At 42.6% G+C, this 20867-nt stretch overlaps 1 protein-coding gene across 6 annotated transcripts; it reads left to right on the forward strand.

Annotated features, from left to right (window-relative positions):
- Positions 1-113: 113 nt before the first annotated feature.
- On the forward strand, positions 114-20455 carry LOC108267472 (complement factor H). 6 transcript variants are annotated; one of them, XM_053681133.1, is made up of 17 exons: positions 114-271; positions 1759-1932; positions 2216-2392; positions 2596-2775; positions 3403-3576; positions 3756-3932; positions 5206-5385; positions 15042-15221; positions 15663-15842; positions 16072-16242; positions 17375-17548; positions 18062-18241; positions 18549-18605; positions 19159-19320; positions 19428-19574; positions 19991-20004; positions 20157-20455. In XM_053681133.1, the coding sequence occupies exons 1-17, from the start codon at positions 214-216 to the stop codon at positions 20160-20162; spliced, it is 2391 nt and encodes a 796-aa protein (XP_053537108.1). In that variant the 5' UTR covers positions 114-213; the 3' UTR covers positions 20163-20455. The 6 variants fall into 6 exon arrangements, with proteins under 6 accessions (XP_053537108.1, XP_053537106.1, XP_053537107.1 ...); XM_053681131.1 differs by lacking the exons at positions 19991-20004; positions 20157-20455 and having other exon boundaries at positions 19428-19684; XM_053681132.1 differs by lacking the exons at positions 18549-18605; positions 19991-20004; positions 20157-20455 and having other exon boundaries at positions 19428-19684.
- Positions 20456-20867: the final 412 nt, after the last annotated feature.

Genomic DNA, 20867 nt, shown 5'->3' on the forward strand with positions numbered 1-20867 from the left:
AATTTCTTTGTTTTGGCGCGTCCGTATTTGGAGTTACGAAATCCGCAATGGCGAAATCTCGCACTAGATTCGTGGTTTCTGGTAAAAGGGAGGCATGAAGGTAAATCATTAACGCTGTGTATAAATGAAGAGACTCGTTCAGAAGTGTGCGTCTGGTCTGTGGTTCACCTGAAGGTTTTATGCTGCGAGCCGAGGTGAAGAACAACAGCAGAGATGAAGAAGAAGATTATTATCCTGGCTTTTTCTGTTTGGTCATGTCAGGCGGTGATGGGTAAGTGCTCTTAGCGTTCAGTAATATCGGAAACGTTTGCGTTGAAAAGCTAACAGTAATGTAACGGATTGACCGAGTTTCTCATGTTCATCGACAGTGAAAAGTTTCTTTTCTAAACCAAAGCTTACGGTTCGATAAAGAGTTCCAGCCCATGGCCTTATCGGCGGAATAACGTGGGTGATGATGTGGGTCAGAACATGGACCTTGGAGATCGCGGAAGGCGAGATCAGAATCGGAGAGATAATCTGTGAAATACAAAAACTTTTCACTTCTTGGGTGGGGATTTTAATCCTGGTCTGTTTTCTTCTGTCTTCTTGTAAACATGGAAATAAGAATAATACAGGTGGATTTGAGTCTAGAATACTGTATGATCAGAGGTAAATGGCGCAGTGCCAGTGGTGGGGAAGAAAAGCAAGGGATAATAACGAGCACCTAACAGTAAACTTTATGATTCATTCAGTAATTATATACTAGCACATTTACATGCTGATAACACGGCTAGCATGGTAGTAATATTTACCCTTGTATTGCTGTATTTGGTGCATGGGTAGCTGGGGTCGGGGGAGGAGCGAGTGAGAGAGAGCAGGGGGTAAAAAGGAAATGCCTGGATTTGAGCCACCAGGTGAACGGCTTCATCCAGGATGCGGGCTGGTGGTACTGGACCCACTCCACCGTTCCTGTCAGGAGTCGACCGACAAATACAGCTCCAGTACCACCAGCTCGATGAGCTGTTCCGAGTCCTGCTCCTCTGCCACCAGCCAGCGGCAACACGAGTCCTTCACCCGCCGCGTAGGCCGTAGGGGCGGCCGACGTCGAGGAGCGTTGCCGGTGCTCCTCGGGTGTCTTTTTGGCGCTTGAATTCTCCTGCCGCATCCATGGTGCAAGTGGCAAGCAGGGTTTGGGCTTTGAAGAGCTGCTGCTGCTGCTCGTTGTGCACATCATGGAGTTGGTGTTGGGTTTGACGGAGGATGGCGAAGGACTTTACGAGCTTGCCAAGTGGGCAGACTTTCGTGGCAGCGTCCGAGTCCTCCCAGATCCTGGGTTTCAGCACCAATCTAGAACCCTGGCATGTAAGCGTGCGGAGGAAGACTCGGGAGGCAGGCGGAATTTTCCGGAAAGAGCTCCAGGCTCACGTTCATTCGGTCCCTGCGCCTTTTAGCACACCTTCAAAAACTCAACAAAAACGGACAAACCAACAGCAAAAAGAGTCTGTCGAGGACTCATGGCTTTCGCACAGTCAAGTGCATCGCTCTCGTTGCAGCAGTCACTAAAAACACAAAGAGTGACAAATAAGTAGACTGCTGGGAACACGATACAGGTGAGAACCATCACTTCTCTGTCCGTAGCTGACGCTCGACCATGGCCACTCTGCCACACAAAAGGGTTCGACAGACCGACACGCTCTGTTAAAACGTTCCATCGTCATCGTGATGTACAAATGATCTGGGGTTTTTGTTTTTGTTTTGTTTTGTTTTGTTTTGTTCTAGGTCAGTCATCGTGTACTGCACCAGTTGTGCCAAACGCTAAGCCGAAAAATGAGCTGGCAGCATCCTATCCCACTGGAAGCTTTATCGGATATGTATGTGACAGTGGCTATGAGTTTGTAGAAACACATTATGCGCTGTGTGAAGATGGAACTTGGAATCTGCCCGTTTGTAAACGTACGTGCTCACTCATTGCGTTAACATTAACATTGTCGTGTTCTTGGTTTCTGTTCAGTAAATATAAAAATATCATCATAAATGTATATTAAAGTAAACATAATATATAAAGTAATATAATAGGAGTGAACATGTGAGTACGTTTGAGATGAATAATAACAGGCGGGTTCAATCTAAACCCCTGTACGATCGATCACCATCTGTGCACTCGCATGACTACAGGACATTTTACACGTAAAGTTACGTGTGCATTTATGTTTTTCTGTTTTCTATAACGTTCCAGTTCAGACATCATGTACTGTCCCATTTGTGCCGAACGCCAAGCTCGCGGACGAGTTTACAGCGGCGCTCTATCCTACTGGAAGCTCCGTCCAGTTTGTATGTGACCGCGGCTCCGAGTTCGAAGGAACCAAATATGCACTGTGCAAAGATGGGACTTGGAAGCTGCCGGTGTGTAAAAGTAAGCGTCCTCCTTACAAACATGACTAATGTTTCTGTATTTTATTATAACAACGCAGTGCTGATAAAGATGAGATTTTCGTTTGCTATGTAGCTGTAGGGGGAGGGGTTAAGTCAACAATGTGCTACGATCAGAGGTAAATTATAAAAAGAAATAATAAAAAAATAAACGAATCCACAAATGTATAAATGTTCGGTTTTTAGTTCTGGATCATGCACCGTGTGCTTCCCCACACGTTCCGAACGCGCGACCTGCAGATGCGTTAGCAGAATCCTATCCATCTGGAAGCTCTGTCCGATTCGGATGTGACGGCGGCTACGAGTTCGAAGGGACGGATTCTGCACAGTGTGAAGATGGAGTCTGGACGCTGCCGGTGTGTAAAGGTAAAGTGTCCTGCAGCGTAGCTCCTTGTAGGAATAAGCGAAGACGATGACTTTCATGATCCGATCTGTTTCATGATCAGTTTACCCAGGCGTATACCCAAGGATACCTTAACGGCAGGGAAGGCTTTGCCTTTATCTAGCAGTTACTTTAGAAATGATAAAATGGCAAAAAAAAAAAAAAATAGTCATGGAACAAAATGCCAGAAATTCTGGATGAGGATGGAAATTTCCCTGGAGGAGTTTGGGGAACAATTCATACCCACGGCATATCAGCTGAACAACACCGATGTTGATCAGACATCATGGTCGGAGATGTCAAACAACACCAACAATCCAGAAAAAGAAAAATCATAATAACTTTCACAGTCAAGGGTCTGTTTTGGGGTTTTTTGATAAGTAAATATCAAAATTAAAATCGGCAGAACTCGTGAAAGTAAAGATGCTGTGTTCCAAGTAAATATAATATCGTAGGAATTGAAATTATTTATTCCTTTATTTTAATCTGAAATGAATACATACAGAGGGGTCTGTAACGCACTGCGATCGGAGGTAAAGCACACGCAAATAAATCAATCCGTAAAAGATTTAACGCCACATGTATAAAGGTCCTTCTGTTTGTTGTTCCAGATGTAAAATCCTGTCTTGCCCCGAGTGTGCCGAACGGCCAGCCTGCAAATGCGTTAAAAACGTTGTACGGTCCTGGAGAAACTCTTCGATTTGTATGCGACAGCGGTTATGAATTTGAAGGAACACGTTACGCGGTTTGTGACGATGGATCTTGGAGGCTGCCGGTGTGTAAAGGTACGCGTCCTCAAGACTAATACAAGACTAATATTTCTGAGCAGCGCTGTGTTCATATTCCTGGTTGAGAGAGAGAGATGTAGTGAATAGAGTTATTAAAATAATGTAATATATAATGTGCAATGTTTCAATTGAGTTTGAGAAAGATTGAGTAAAGATTATGTTGCTCCTTGTTCTAGTTCTAGATGCGGCGTGCGCTGCCCCAAACGTGCCAAACGCCAAACCTGAAAACGAGTTAGCAGCGTCCTATCCTGCAGGAAGCTCTGTAAGATTTGGATGTGACGGCGGCTACGAGATTGAAGGAACACGATATGCGCTTTGTGAAGATGGAACTTGGAGGCTGCCGGTGTGTACGCGTAAGTTCTAACGATCTGAATCCCGCCACCTGCTGCACTACACTCATCTACAGCGGTCTGTTCTGCTTGATTCATTTCCATGTAAGTCACATAAAACATAAATGTAGTAATAGTCTCACTCTAGAAAGTTCAATATAGGTATATTTATAAGGGGCAGTGGTGGCTTGGCAGTTAAGGCTCTGGGTTACTGATCGGAAGGTCGGGGGTTCAAGCCCCAGAATTGCCAGGCTACCACTGTTGGGCCCTTGAGCAAGGCCATTAACCCTCTCTGCTCCAGGGATGCTGTATCATGACTGACTCTGCGCTCTGACCCCAACTTCCTGACATGCTGGGGTATGCAAAGAAAAGAATTTCACTGTGCTGTAATGTATATGTGACCAGTAAAGACTCATCATCATTATTACTTCGAATGTTGAATTGTTCAGTTGAAGAAAATCTACGTGAGAACATGCTTGTCCACTTTTGCAAACTGGTCCTAGAATTTTGGTAAATGGTTTGCACTTATACAGCACTTTTTTAACCTTAGCCGTTCTACAAAGTGCTTTACACTGGTTCTCATTCACCCATTCACTCACACACACACACACACACCAATGGTAGTAGAGCTGCCATGCAAGGCACTAGCTTGCCGTCGGGAGCAACTTAGGGCTGCCCAAGGACACTTCAGCACGTGGAGTCAATCCAACCACCAACCCTACGATTAGTGGACAACCCGCTCTATCACCTGAGCCACAGACAGCCGCTCCCTCCTGGAGAGTTTTATCTATGTGATGGAGTTGCGCTTACCAAAAATAGCTGTTTCTCAGTAACTGTGGTGGTAGAACAGGTTGGTAGAGGAGGTAGATATGGTTGGTAGAGGTGGTATTGGTAAAGGTGGTAGAGCGGGTTGGTAGAGGTGGTATTGGTAAAGGTGGTAGAGCGGGTTGGTAGAGGTGGTAGTGGTAAAGGTGGTAGAGCGGGTTGGTAGAGGTGTTATTGGTAAAGGTGGTAGATCGGGTTGGTAGAGGTGGTATTGGTAAAGGTGGTAGAGCGGGTTGGTAGAGGTGGTAGTGGTAAAGGTGGTAGATCGGGTTGGTAGAGGTGGTATTGGTAAAGGTGGTAGAGCGGGTTGGTAGAGGTGGTATTGGTAAAGGTGGTAGAGCGGGTTGGTAGAGGTGGTAGAACAGGTTGGTAGAGGAGGTAGATCTATATAGAATAACTACTAAAGTGACTCCTAAAGTGTAAAATCTTCTGTTTTTTTGTTGTATTTTTTTTTGTTGTTTTTTGGTCCTAGTTGAAAAATCACCATGTAGTAGTGAACCAGCTGTGCGAAACGCCCGACCCGCAGACGAGTTAAGAAGGTCCTATAACCATGGAGACACCGTTCAGTTTATATGTAACAGAGGCTACACGTTTGAAGACACAGACTCCGCACAGTGTGAAGACGGAACCTGGAAGCTGCCGGAGTGTATAGGTGAGCGTCCTCATTACAAACATGCCTGATATTTCTCAACAACACCGAGACGTTATAAATTAAAGAAGGGTTCATGAGGAGAACGAGGGCTTTGGGAGGGAGGCAGGTGTTTGAGACGAATAATAACATGGCGTTTAAGACTAAAATCCAGGGGTAAATTACACTGTGTGAGAAAAAGTACAGTAAATGAACATTTAAAGCCATGTTGCGTATATGATGTTGCGTTTCGATGTGACCGCGGCTATGAGTTTGAAAGAAGAGACCCATATGCAACGTGTGCAGACGGAACCTGGAGGCTGCCGGTGTGTAAGTATCCTCGCAAGTATTATTTGTGATGAGTCTGATGGTTTGAGGTCTCAGAGTTGTGTAGGCTGTTTATAATACTTTTGTTTCTAAGTCACTTGGGGGGAAAGAATCACATTTTTTTGGGCTTGTTTTGTAAATATGGTCGCTTGTTAGGAAAATCTGACGAGCAACATCGTGTTTTTTTTTATTTTTATATATATATATATATATATATATATATATATATATATATATATATATATATTTTTTTTTTTTTTTTACATTCACGGTCTATCTATTTTCCCCAGTGCATTGACACTGTCTGCTCACAGCCTCACAATAATATCAGCGCTGTAGTGTATTTCTCCCTCCTACAATTATTACAGGTTTTTACACAAAAACAAGCATAACATACTCGTATAACATATATATATATACACATACATACACGCACACACTAATAGTAGTTATGGCTCTAATCTAAGCTCCTTTTCCGTCTCTCTAGTCATATTCTGCTGGCGGGTGAGCACAGACGAGTGCCCGTCCTCCCAATAAACTTTGCGTCCGTCTTCGGTCTCTTTGGCTCTCTGCGTTTTCACCTCCTCTCAAAAGCCATGCCGATATTAATTCTCACTTTAGCGCAGGATCTGTCGCCTTGTCTTTTTGTTAAGAAACAGCCGGTTCCCCAGAGGTCAACGATGATTGCGTTTGGAATGTTCCAGATTAAACACAGTCGTCTAGATGACGAGTTTCAATTCTAAGCAACTGTCATAAGAATAAACTACAAATGCTCCACTGTCCTCAGCAACCCCAGCACCCGACCCCTAAACCCCCCCAAACCTGCCCTGTACCCCTGTCAACACACACACACACACACGCGCCCAATACACACGATATAGTAGCCGGCGCGTCATCTTTCTGTTTACAGACGCGACATGACCATGCGAAGACGAAATCCCGACCCGACATTTCGAATTATAAATCGTTATTATAAAGCTTGCCGTTGCGAATCAGTGTAACGTGAGGAGACAATTTTGAACACTGATTTTTTTTGCGTACATCTGTACGTCTTTTTAAATAAAAATTTTTAAAAAGTTCTGTACTTTAATGCCATCGAAATTTTGGGGTTAAGTTATAAATCTCCTTCGGTCAGAGGGAAATTACTCCATGTGTGCCGCACACATAACTACATCAGTTTAAAAATGTCACTTTAAAGCTGGACATGTATAAATGTTCTGTTTTTTTTCTTCTAGGTCAAAAATTATGTGGTACGCCAAGGGTGCCGAACGCCCGACCTACAGTAGGGTTATCGACTTCCTATAGTACTGGAAGCTATGTTGTGTTTAATTGTAACTCCGGCTATGAGTTTGTAGGAGAACATTACGCAAAGTGCGTAGATGGAAATTGGGAGCTCCCGGTGTGTAAAAGTAAGTATCATCATTGCAAACATGACTAATATTTCTGAACAGCGCTGTGATTATATAATAAAGACAAGATTACTTCATGGGAAAAACCTCACACACGTGATTCCCCCTCAATCTGGGTTGGGGATTTTTCTTAATCAATAGGTAGATTAACAACAATTCTTAATGAGTTTCACAAAAGAAATACTTTATTCGGTTGTGGATGTTTAAACATAAAACGCACTTCACAGAGCTGTGACGTCACTCGACGCTGTAACTAAAGCGTACGCTAACCGTTTCAAGTCCCACCGCGTGCTGCACTACACACATCGGCCAAGCCTGACAGTGGAGAGAGAGAGAGAGAGAGAATATAAATATGCTGTGAATATAAATATGCTGTGCAGGAACATCTAAAATCCACTGATGAACATTAAATTACACCATGTGCACACACACACACACACACACACACACACACACACACACACACACACACAACTAAATTAAAGCCATGTATAATGATCCTGATGCGGTTCTGTTGCCTGGTAATAAAGATCACAAATTCACTCCCAGATCGCTCACATTTTACACTGTTATTAAAAATGAAGTTGCGTGTTTAGCTGCAATCTCTTGCTAATCCCACCCTGACTTGGGCACTCTGTAAACATTAGTCTCAAATTTCCTCCCAAATTCACACTTCCCGCAGCGTGTCGTGTTACGTATACAGTGGGGGAAATAAGTGTTGAACACGTCAACATTTTTTTTCAAAAATAAATATATTTCCAACGAGGCGATTCACATGAAATTTTCACAAGACTTTGGTATTAACTCAGGAAATCCAGAAATATAAAGAATTCACAGCATTAAAGTCCGTAAATAAAGTGGAATGACACGGGAAAAAAGTATTGACCACGCTAAGAAAAAGCAGTTCTTCGAGGCAAGGTAAGTCAAGGAACCAAAGTATATTTACTGAAAAAAATGTCGACGCCTCCAATACTTATTTCCCCCCGCTATATGTGTGCTTTCTACAGTATATTTATAATTAACGATTTATTCCGTTAATCTCCACGTCGTCACACGTATTGTCTCTGATTTCAGTCAGAAATTGTGGAACTCAACCCCTTATTGAAAATGGAGACGTTACCGAGCTAGCAGGTGGAAATGAATTAAAAGCTCAGTGTAAGAGACTTTATAAACTAACAGGACCTGGAACAATAAGATGTGTTAACGCGAAATGGACGGAGATCCCGGTGTGTAAACGTGAGTATTAATTACACCAAACAACTATTTTACAACGCTGAGAGAACAAATGAAGTCGTGATTCGACAACATTTAGAAATGGTTTATTATTGCTTTCTGTTTCCTAGCGCCGTGTAAACTGGATAGGACAAAAATTCTTCGTACTTATCATCCTGATGAATATCTGCAGGAGGGTGAAACGAAGAGATTTTACTGTAGTAACACATATCAAATATATATCAGCTGCATTGATGAAACACCAGTCTATGGTGAATGTAAGTGCATCCTGTGTTTTATCGAGACTCCTTCCACAAACCTCCTTACAGAGAACTTCGCCATATCAACGGCTACATACATCAGGGGGAAATAAGCATTAACATAATCTGTTAGTGCACGTTTACATTCACTATAGAAACATTAACATATTAGAATTTGTAGCTGCGCTAGTGTCAGAGCCACTCTTCTAGAAATGTATTCAACCCTAACCTTCTGACCAATCAGGATCCAGAATTCAACAGCGCTGTGGTGTAAGAATGCAGTAATATTAGGACCTGTGATCGTTATTATGCTCAGTTGCTTTAATGGGGTTTATTTGAGCAGTTTTGAACAAAATGGAGGATGAGCATGTGCAGTTGAACGTTTTGGGGATTTTATTGAGACTGTCTCTGATGGCTGTTTATTTTGTTTACAGGTAAATACTACTGGGTAAGTACATAAACACCTATTTTAATTATAGGTAAATACTAAATGCAATTAATATATTATAATAACTGTATCAGCAGAGTAACACTGTCTGTAGTCCAGTGCTGATACCGAATCTTAATTCAGATATATTCATTCATGTCTATGTGCACTAGTTTTGACAGTGAGCTCTGTCGACGATGAAATCCGGGAGGAGTGGGGGGATCGTCTGCAGAGCTCCTGCTGCTGATCAGAAATCATCCTTCCCAGAATAAATGCTCACTTTTCGACCAAAATGTATTTTGCAAATCTGCTAAGAAGCTCTTTTAGTGAATTAGTAACTTCAGTGGAACTAAAGAAGAATGATTTACACATTCGAGAGGGCGAGGAATGTGAAGTTGAGCTGAAGATGGTGGATTGTTACATAAACCGAGAGAAACCCGATCTGAAACAATAAAGTTTATGATTAAAATGATATTTCTGCCTGGTCGTTTTTCTTTGCTTGAAAAAGTGGGACCGTGTTTACCTTCCATCCTTTACATGATAAGAACACATGGCGTCACTACTGATCATATTCACACTGCTGCAGTATAGAACTGTAGATTTGTTCATATTCAAATGCTAAATCTTTGTCATTACACAGTTGTTGTTCTTCTTGATTTTTCCCCATGATTGGTTTGCACCCAAAATAAGAATACACAGAAATTCACGAGTCAATATGAAATGTCAGAGTCATAACACTTCCCAATTCCCATTTTGTCAAATCTCAAAACCAGTGCAGGGAATTTCACTAAATAACTCAGTGTGAATAGATCGTTCTACTTTTGTTTAATTTCTTTGTTTTGGCGCGTCCGTATTTGGAGTTACGAAATCCGCAATGGCGAAATCTCGCACTAGATTCGTGGTTTCTGGTAAAAGGGAGGCATGAAGGTAAATCATTAACGCTGTGTATAAACGAAGCGACTCGTTCAGAAGTGTGCGTCTGGTCTGTGGTTCACCTGAAGGTTTTATGCTGCGAGCCGAGGTGAAGAACAACAGCAGAGATGAAGAAGAAGATTATTATCCTGGCTTTTTCTGTTTGGTCATGTCAGGCGGTGATGGGTAAGTGCTCTTAGCGTTCAGTAATATCGGAAACGTTTGCGTTGAAAAGCTAACAGTAATGTAACGGATTGACCGAGTTTCTCATGTTCATCGACAGTGAAAAGTTTCTTTTCTAAACCAAAGCTTACGGTTCGATAAAGAGTTCCAGCCCATGGCCTTATCGGCGGAATAACGTGGGTGATGATGTGGGTCAGAACATGGACCTCGGAGATCGCGGAAGGCGAGATCAGAATCGGAGAGATAATCTGTGAAATACAAAAACTTTTCACTTCTTGGGTGGGGATTTTAATCCTGGTCTGTTTTCTTCTGTCTTCTTGTAAACATGGAAATAAGAATAATACAGGTGGATTTGAGTCTAGAATACTGTATGATCAGAGGTAAATGGCGCAGTGCCAGTGGTGGGGAAGAAAAGCAAGGGATAATAACGAGCACCTAACAGTAAACTTTATGATTCATTCAGTAATTATATACTAGCACATTTACATGCTGATAACACGGCTAGCATGGTAGTAATATTTACCCTTGTATTGCTGTATTTGGTGCATGGGTAGCTGGGGTCGGGGGAGCAGCGAGTGAGAGAGAGCAGGGGGTAAAAAGGAAATGCCTGGATTTGAGCCACCAGGTGAACGGCTTCATCCAGGATGCGGGCTGGTGGTACTGGACCCACTCCACCGTTCCTGTCAGGAGTCGACCGACAAATACAGCTCCAGTACCACCAGCTCGATGAGCTGTTCCGAGTCCTGCTCCTCTGCCACCAGCCAGCGGCAACACGAGTCCTTCACCCGCCGCGTAGGCCGTAGGGGCGGCCGACGTCGAGGAGCGTTGCCGGTGCTCCTCGGGTGTCTTTTTGGCGCTTGAATTCTCCTGCCGCGTCCATGGTGCCAGTGGCAAGCAGGGTTTCCACCGAGAACAAGGGGAGGACTCATAGAGCCCATTCCTCTTCGGACATGCCCACACAGCCGCCGCACGCTTTAAAATCTCCGAGAAGGCCTCGGAAGAGCTTGATGAGCATCATGTGTGGACCATGGGCTTTGAAGAGCTGCTGCTGCTGCTCGTTGTGCACATCATGGAGTTGGTGTTGGGTTTGACGGAGGATGGCGAAGGACTTTACGAGCTTGCCAAGCGGGCAGCCTTTCGTGGCGGCGTCCGAGTCCTCCCAGATCCTGGGTTTCAGCACCAATCTAGAACCCTGGCGTGTAAGCGTGCGGAGGAAGACTCGGGAGGCAGGCGGAATTTTCCGGAAAGAGCTCCAGGCTCACGTTCATTCGGTCCCTGCGCCTTTTAGCACACCTTCAAAAACTCAACAAAAACGGACAAACCAACAGCAAAAAGAGTCCGTCGAGGACTCATGGCTTTCGCACAGTCAAGTGCATCGCTCTCGTTACAGCAGTCACTAAAAACACAAAGAGTGACAAATAAGTAGACTGCTGGGAACACGATACAGGTGAGAACCATCACTTCTCTGTCCGTAGCTGACGCTCGACCATGGCCACTCTGCCACACAAAAGGGTTCGACAGACCGACACGCTCTGTTAAAACGTTCCATCGTTGTCGTGATGTACAAATGATCTGGGGTTTTTGTTTTTGTTTTGTTTTGTTTTTTTTTTGTCCTAGGTCAGTCATCGTGTACTGCACCAGTTGTGCCAAACGCTAAGCCGAAAAATGAGCTGGCAGCATCCTATCCCACTGGAAGCTTTATCAGATATGTATGTGACAGTGGCTATGAGTTTGTAGAAACACATTATGCGCTGTGTGAAGATGGAACTTGGAATCTGCCCGTTTGTAAACGTACGTGCTCACTCATTGCGTTAACATTAACATTGTCGTGTTCTTGGTTTCTGTTCAGTAAATATAAAAATATCATCATAAATGTATATTAAAGTAAACATAATATATAAAGTAATATAATAGGAGTGAACATGTGAGTACGTTTGAGATGAATACTAACAGGCGGGTTCAATCTAAACCCCTGTACGATCGATCACCATCTGTGCACTCGCATGAGTACAGGACATTTTACACGTAAAGTTACGTGTGTATTTATGTTTTTCTGTTTTCTATAAAGTTCCAGTTCAGACATCATGTACTGTCCCATTTGTGCCGAACGCCAAGCTCGCGGACGAGTTTACAGCGGCGCTCTATCCTACTGGAAGCTCCGTCCGGTTTGTATGTGACCGCGGCTCCGAGTTCGAAGGAACCAAATATGCACTGTGCAAAGATGGGACTTGGAAGCTGCCGGTGTGTAAAAGTAAGCGTCCTCCTTACAAACATGACTAATGTTTCTGTATTTTATTATAACAACGCAGTGCTGATAAAGATGAGATTTTCGTTTGCTATGTAGCTGTAGGGGGAGGGGTTAAGTCAACAATGTGCTACGATCAGAGGTAAATTATAAAAAGAAATAATAAAAAAATAAACGAATCCACAAATGTCTAAATGTTCGGTTTTTAGTTCTGGATCATGCACCGTGTGCTTCCCCACGCGTTCCGAACGCGCGACCTGCAGATGCGTTAGCAGAATCCTATCCATCTGGAAGCTCTGTCCGATTCGGATGTGACGGCGGCTACGAGTTCGAAGGGACAGATTCTGCACAGTGTGAAGATGGAGTCTGGACGCTGCCGGTGTGTAAAGGTAAAGTGTCCTGCAGCGTAGCTCCTTGTAGGAATAAGCGAAGACGATGACTGCCATGATCCGATCTGTTTCATGATCAGTTTACCCAGGCGTATACCCAAGGATACCTTAACGGCAGGGAAGGCTTTGCCTTTATCTAGCAGTTACTTTAGAAATGATAAAATGGCAAAAAAGAAAAAATAGTCATGGAACAAAATGCCAGAAATTCTGGATGAGGATGGAAATTTCCCTGGAGGAGTTTGGGGAACAATTCATACCCACGGCATATCAGCTGAACAACACCGATGTTGATCAGACATCATGGACGGAGATGTCAAACAACACCAACAATCCAGAAAAAGAAAAATCATAATAACTTTCACAGTCAAGGGTCTGTTTTGGGTTTTTTTGATAAGTAAATATCAAAATTAAAATCGGCAGAACTCGTGAAAGTAAAGATGCTGTGTTCCAAGTAAATATAATATCGTAGGAATTGAAATTATTTATTCCTTTATTTTAATCTGAAATGAATACATACAGAGGGGTCTGTAACGCACTGCGATCGGAGGTAAAGCACACGCAAATAAATCAATCGGTAAAAGATTTAACGCCACATGTATAAAAGGTCCTTCTGTTTGTTGTTCCAGATGTAAAATCCTGTCTTGCCCCGAGTGTGCCGAACGGCCAGCCTGCAAATGCGTTAAAAACGTTGTACGGTCCTGGAGAAACTCTTCGATTTGTATGCGACAGCGGTTATGAATTTGAAGGAACACGTTACGCGGTTTGTGACGATGGATCTTGGAGGCTGCCGGTGTGTAAAGGTACGCGTCCTCAAGACTAATACAAGACTAATATTTCTGAGCAGCGCTGTGTTCATATTCCTGGTTGAGAGAGAGAGATGTAGTGAATAGAGTTATTAAAATAATGTAATATATAATGTGCAATGTTTCAATTGAGTTTGAGAAAGATTGAGTAAAGATTATGTTGCTCCTTGTTCTAGTTCTAGATGCGGCGTGCGCTGCCCCACACGTGCCAAACGCCAAACCTGAAAACGAGTTAGCAGCGTCCTATCCTGCAGGAAGCTCTGTAAGATTTGGATGTGACGGCGGCTACGAGATTGAAGGAACACGATATGCGCTTTGTGAAGATGGAACTTGGAGGCTGCCGGTGTGTACGCGTAAGTTCTAACGCTCTGAATCCCGCCGCCTGCTGCACTACACTCATCTACAGCGGTCTGTTCTGCTTGATTCATTTCCATGTAAGTCACATAAAACATAAATGTAGTAATAGTCTCACTCTAGAAAGTTCAATATAGGTATATTTATAAGGGGCAGTGGTGGCTTGGCAGTTAAGGCTCTGGGTTACTGATCGGAAGGTCGGGGATTCAAGCCCCAGAATTGCCAGGCTACCACTGTTGGGCCCTTGAGCAAGGCCATTAACCCTCTCTGCTCCAGGGATGCTGTATCATGACTGACTCTGCACTCTGACCCCAACTTCCTGACATGCTGGGGTATGCAAAGAAAAGAATTTCACTGTGCTGTAATGTATATGTGACCAGTAAAGACTCATCATCATTATTATTTCGAATGTTGAATTGTTCAGTTGAAGAAAATCTACGTGAGAACATGCTTGTCCACTTTTGCAAACTGGTCCTAGAATTTTGGTAAATGGTTTGCACTTATACAGCACTTTTTTAACCGTAGCCATTCTACAAAGTGCTTTACACTGGTTCTCATTCACCCATTCACTCACACACACACACACACCAATGGTAGTAGAGCTGCCATGCAAGGCACTAGCTTGCCGTCGGGAGCAACTTAGGGCTGCCCAAGGACACTTCAGCACGTGGAGTCAATCCAACCCCCAACCCTACGATTAGTGGACAACCCGCTCTATCACCTGAGCCACAGACAGCCGCTCCCTCCTGGAGAGTTTTATCTATGTGGTGGAGTTGCGCTTACCAAAAATAGCTGTTTCTCAGTAACTGTGGTGGTAGAACAGGTTGGTAGAGGAGGTAGATATGGTTGGTAGAGGTGGTATTGGTAAAGGTGGTAGATCGGGTTGGTAGAGGTGGTATTGGTAAAGGTGGTAGATCGGGTTGGTAGAGGTGGTATTGGTAAAGGTGGTAGAGCGGGTTGGTAGAGGTGTTATTGGTAAAGGTGGTAGATCGGGTTGGTAGAGGTGGTATTGGTAAAGGTGGTAGAGCGGGTTGGTAGAGGTGGTAGAACAGGTTGGTAGAGGTGGTAGATCTATATAGAATAACTACTAAAGTGACTCCTAAAGTGTAAAATCTTCTGTTTTTTTGTTGTATTTTTTTTGTTTGTTTTTTGGTCCTAGTTGAAAAATCACCATGTAGTAGTGAACCAGCTGTGCGAAACGCCCGACCCGCAGACGAGTTAAGAAGGTCCTATAACCATGGAGACACCGTTCAGTTTATATGTAACAGAGGCTACACGTTTCAAGACACAGACTCCGCACAGTGTGAAAACGGAACCTGGAAGATGCCGGAGTGTATAGGTGAGCGTCCTATACATGGAAGAAAATGGAAGATTAGGATTTTCTCATAGTAATAATGACTGCTTAGTGCAGGCGTGGCTAGATCAGTAGCCCGAGCAGGCTTCCTGTCCAGGCTGTTAAGTGGAGTTGCAGTTAGTTCTCGTGTATGAGCAAAACCAAATCTTGATCCAAATCCATTACTTTAAGGACTCTTTTAGTCATTTTTCTACACTGTTTCGCTCTCTAGTACAGATGTAATATAAGGCTGAATCCAGCAAATCCTAGTAGGATTTTGGATTAAAGTGTATCATGACGATAGTTTATGCAAATGAATCAGCATTTATTTGGTCGTTAAGTCTAAAATCCCCTATGAGGTAAGTTACACCACGTGTGCGTTCACGTCGATAAATAACTACTACAGTGACTCCACAAATGTGTAAAATATTCTGTTTTTGGTCCTAGTTGAGAAATCACCATGTAGTAGTGAACCAGCTGTGCGAAACGCCCGACCCGCAGACGAGTTAAGAAGGTCCTATAACCATGGAGACACCGTTCAGTTTATATGTAACAGAGGCTACACGTTTGAAGACACAGACTCCGCACAGTGTGAAGACGGAACCTGGAAGCTGCCGGAGTGTATAGGTGAGCGTCCTCATTACAAACATGCCTGATATTTCTCAACAACACAGAGACGTTATAAATTAAAGAAGGGTTCATGAGGAGAACGAGGGCTTTGGGAGGGAGGCAGGTGTTTGAGACGAATAATAACATGCCGTTTAAGACTAAAATGCAGGGGTAAATTACACTGTGTGTGAAAAAGTACAGTAAATGAACATTTAAAGCCACGCACGATCTGTTTATTTTGTTCTAGATCCAACACGGTGTACTGCCCCACGAGTGGCGAACGCCCAGCCTTCAGGAACGTTAGAGTCATCCTATAGGTCTGGAGACTATGTTGTGTTTCGATGTGACCGCGGCTATGAGTTTGAAAGAAGACACCCATATGCAACGTGTGCAGACGGAACCTGGAGGCTGCCGGTGTGTAAGTATCCTCGCAAGTATTATTTGTGATGAGTCTGATGGTTTGAGGTCTCAGAGTTGTGTAGGCTGTTTATAATACTTTTGTTTCTAAGTCACTTGGGGGGAAAGAATCACATTTTTTGGGGCTTGTTTTGTAAATATGGTCGCTTGTTAGGAAAATCTGACGAGCAACATCATGTTTTTTTTTAATATATATATATATATATATATATATTTTTTTTTTTTTTTTTACATTTATGGTCTATCTATTTTCCCCAGTGCATTGACACTGTCTGCTCACAGCCTCACAATAATATCAGCGCTGTAGTGTATTTCTCCCTCCTACAATTATTACAGGTTTTTACACAAAAACAAGCATAACATACTCGTATAACATATATATATATATATATACACATACATACACGCACACACTAATAGTAGTTATGGCTCTAATGTAATCTCCTTTTCCGTCTCTCTAGTCTTATTCTGCTGGCGGGTGAGCACAGACGAGTGCCCGTCCTCCCAATAAACTTTGCGTCCGTCTTCGGTCTCTTTGGCTCTCTGCGTTTTCACCTCCTCTCAAAAGCCATGCCGATATTAATTCTCACTTTAGCGCAGGATCTGTCGCCTTGCCTTTTTGTTAAGAAACAGCCGGTTCCCCAGAGGTCAACGATGATTGCGTTTGGAATGTTCCAGATTAAACACAGTCGTCTAGATGACGAGTTTCAATTCTAAGCAACTGTCATCCCAGCAACCCCAGCACCCGACCCCTAAACCCCCCAAACCTGCCCTGTACCCCCCCCCCCCCCCCCGGTTTACAGACGTGATATGACCATGCGAAGACGAAATCCCAACCCGACATTTCGAATTATAAATCGTTATTATAAAGCTTGCCGTTGCGAATCAGTGTAACGTAAGGAGACAGTTTTGAACACCGATTTTTTTTTTTTGCGTACTTCTGTACACCATTTTCAATAAAATAAAATAAAAAGTTCTGTACTTTAATGCTTTCGAAATTTTGGGGTTAAGTTATAAATCTCCTTCGGTCAGAGGGAAATTACTCCATGTGTGCCGCACACATAACTACATCAGTTTAAAAATGTCACTTTAAAGCTGGACGTGTATAAATGTTCTGTTTTTTTTTCTTCTAGGTCAAAAATTATGTGGTACGCCAAGTGTGCCGAACGCCCGACCTACAGTAGGGTTATCGACTTCCTATAGTACTGGAAGCTATGTTTCGTTTAAATGTAACTCCGGCTATGAGTTTGTAGGAGAACATTACGCAAAGTGCGTAGATGGAAATTGGGAGCTCCCGGTGTGTAAAAGTAAGTATCATCATTGCAAACATGACTAATATTTCTGAACAGCGCTGTGATTATATAATAAAGACAAGATTACTTCATGGGAAAAACCTCACACACGTGATTCCCCCTCAATCTGGGTTGGGGATTTTTCTTAATCAATAGGTAGATTAACAACAACTTCTTAATTCTTTCACAAAATAAATACTTTATTCGGGGTGGATGTTTAAACATAAAACGCACTTCACAGAGCTGTGACGTCACTCGACGCTGTAACTAAAGCGTACGCTAACCGTTTCAAGTCCCACCGCGTGCTGCACTACACACATCGGCCGAGCCTGACAGTGGAGAGAGAGAGAGAGAGAGAGAGAATATAAATATGCTGTGAATATAAATATGCTGTGCAGGAACATCTAAAATCCACTGATGAACAGTAAATTACTCCATGTGCACACACACACACACACACACACACACACACACACACACACACACACACAACTAAATTAAATCCATGTATAAATGTTCTGTTTTTAGGTCGAGATGAAACGGTGTGTTCTGCCCCACACGTGCCGAACGCCCGACCTGTAGTAGATTTAACATTGTTCTATGCTACTGGACGCACTGTTAGATTTGTATGTGACAGCGGCTATGAGTTTGAAGGAACAGATACTGCGAGGTGTGAAGGTGGAATCTGGAGTCTGCCAGTGTGTAAAGGTGAGACATTACAAGGCCGTCATTTACCTCTCTCAGTACATACCAGTTACACATATCACCGTACAGATACAAATACTACCTTTTACGCCCGATGAGAGGACACGGTAACACGTCTCGTAGCCGAAACTTTGGCCTGACTATTTGTCGAGGGTGAAAACACGAGCACGGTGTTCTACTTTAGAAACGTTGGGCCTCATTTATGAATATTTTAGTAGAGTTGAGTAGGAATGTAATAAGCGTCTGAATCAGTGTAACTGGAAGTGTGTATGACTTTTATAAAGGACTGGAATAACTCTTTCATGTGCAGGACGTGGGCCTCACGGTGGATCTCTACATCCTGATCCTGATGCGGTTCTGTTGCCTGGTAATAAAGATCACAAATTCACTCCCAGATCGCTCACATTTTACACTGTTATTAAAAATGAAGTTGCGTGTTTAGCTGCAATCTCTTGCTAATCCCACCCTGACTTGGGCACTCTGTAAACATTAGTCTCAAATTTCCTCCCAAATTCACACTTCCCGCAGCGTGTCGTGTTACGTATACAGTGGGGGAAATAAGTGTTGAACACGTCAACATTTTTTTTCAAAAATAAATATATTTCCAACGAGGCGATTCACATGAAATTTTCACAAGACTTTGGTATTAACTCAGGAAATCCAGAAATATAAAGAATTCACAGCATTAAAGTCCGTAAATAAAGTGGAATGACACGGGAAAAAAGTATTGACCACGCTAAGAAAAAGCAGTTCTTCGAGGCAAGGTAAGTCAAGGAACCAAAGTATATTTACTGAAACAAATGTCGACGCCTCCAATACTTATTTCCCCCCGCTATATGTGTGCTTTCTACAGTATATTTATAATTAACGATTTATTCCGTTAATCTCCACGTCGTCACACGTATTGTCTCTGATTTCAGTCAGAAATTGTGGAACTCAACCCCTTATTGAAAATGGAGACGTTACCGAGCTAGCAGGTGGAAATGAATTAAAAGCTCAGTGTAAGAGACTTTATAAACTAACAGGACCTGGAACAATAAGATGTGTTAACGGGAAATGGACGGAGATCCCGGTGTGTAAACGTGAGTATTAATTACACCAAACAACTATTTTACAACGCTGAGAGAACAAATGAAGTCGTGATTCGACAACATTTAGAAATGGTTTATTATTGCTTTCTGTTTCCTAGCGCCGTGTAAACTGGATAGGACAAAAATTCTTCGTACTTATCATCCTGATAAATATCTGCAGGAGGGTGAAACGAAGAGATTTTACTGTAGTAACACATATCAAATAGATATCAGCTGCATTGATGAAACACCAGTCTATGGTGAATGTAAGTGCATCCTGTGTTTTATCGAGACACCTTCCACAAACCTCCTTACAGAGAACTTCACCATATCAACGGCTACATACATCAGGGGGAAATAAGCATTAACATAATCTGTTAGTGCACGTTTACATTCACTATAGAAACATTAACATATTAGAATTTGTAGCTGCGCTAGTGCCAGAGCCACTCTTCTAGAAATGTATTCAACCCTAACCTTCTGACCAATCAGGATCCAGAATTCGACAGCGCTGTGGTGTAAGAATGCAGTAATATTAGGACCTGTGATCGTTATTATGCTCAGTTGCTTTAATGAGGTTTATTTGAGCAGTTTTGAACAAAATGGAGGATGAGCATGTGCAGTTGAACGTTTTGGGGATTTTATTGAGACTGTCTCTGATGGCTGTTTATTTTGTTTACAGGTAAATACCACTGGGTAAGTACATAAACACCTATTTTAATTATAGGTAAATACTAAATGCAATTAATATATTATAATAACTGTATCAGCAGAGTAACACTGTCTGTGGTCCAGTGCTGATACCGAATCTTAATTCAGATATATTCATTCATGTCTATGTGCACTAGTTTTGACAGTGAGCTCTGTCGACGATGAAATCCGGGAGGAGTGGGGGGATCGTCTGCAGAGCTCCTGCTACTGATCAGAAATCATCCTTCTCAGAATAAATGCTCACTTTTCGACCAAAATGTATTTTGCAAATCTGCTAAGAAGCTCTTTTAGTGAATTAGTAACTTCAGTGGAACTAAAGAAGAATGATTTACACATTCGAGAGGGCGAGGAATGTGAAGTTGAGCTGAAGATGGTGGATTGTTACATAAACCGAGAGAAACCCGATCTGAAACAATAAAGTTTATGATTAAAATGATATTTCTGCCTGGTCGTTTTTCTTTGCTTGAAAAAGTGGGACCGTGTTTACCTTCCATCCTTTACATGATAAGAACACATGGCGTCACTACTGATCATATTCACACTGCTGCAGTATAGAACTGTACATTTGTTCATATTCAAATGCTAAATCTTTGTCATTCTTCTTGATTTTTCCCCATGATTGGTTTGCACCCAAAATAAGAATACACAGAAATTCACGAGTCAATATGAAATGTCAGAGTCATAACACTTCCCAATTCCCATTTTGTCAAATCTCAAAACCAGTGCAGGGAATTTCACTAAATAACTCAGTGTGAATAGATCGTTCTACTTTTGTTTAATTTCTTTGTTTTGGCGCGTCCGTATTTGGAGTTACGAAATCCACAATGGCGAAATCTCGCACTAGATTC

The sequence above is a fragment of the Ictalurus punctatus genome, chromosome 7, assembly GCF_001660625.3.
Source record: "Ictalurus punctatus breed USDA103 chromosome 7, Coco_2.0, whole genome shotgun sequence".
NCBI lineage: Eukaryota > Metazoa > Chordata > Actinopteri > Siluriformes > Ictaluridae > Ictalurus > Ictalurus punctatus.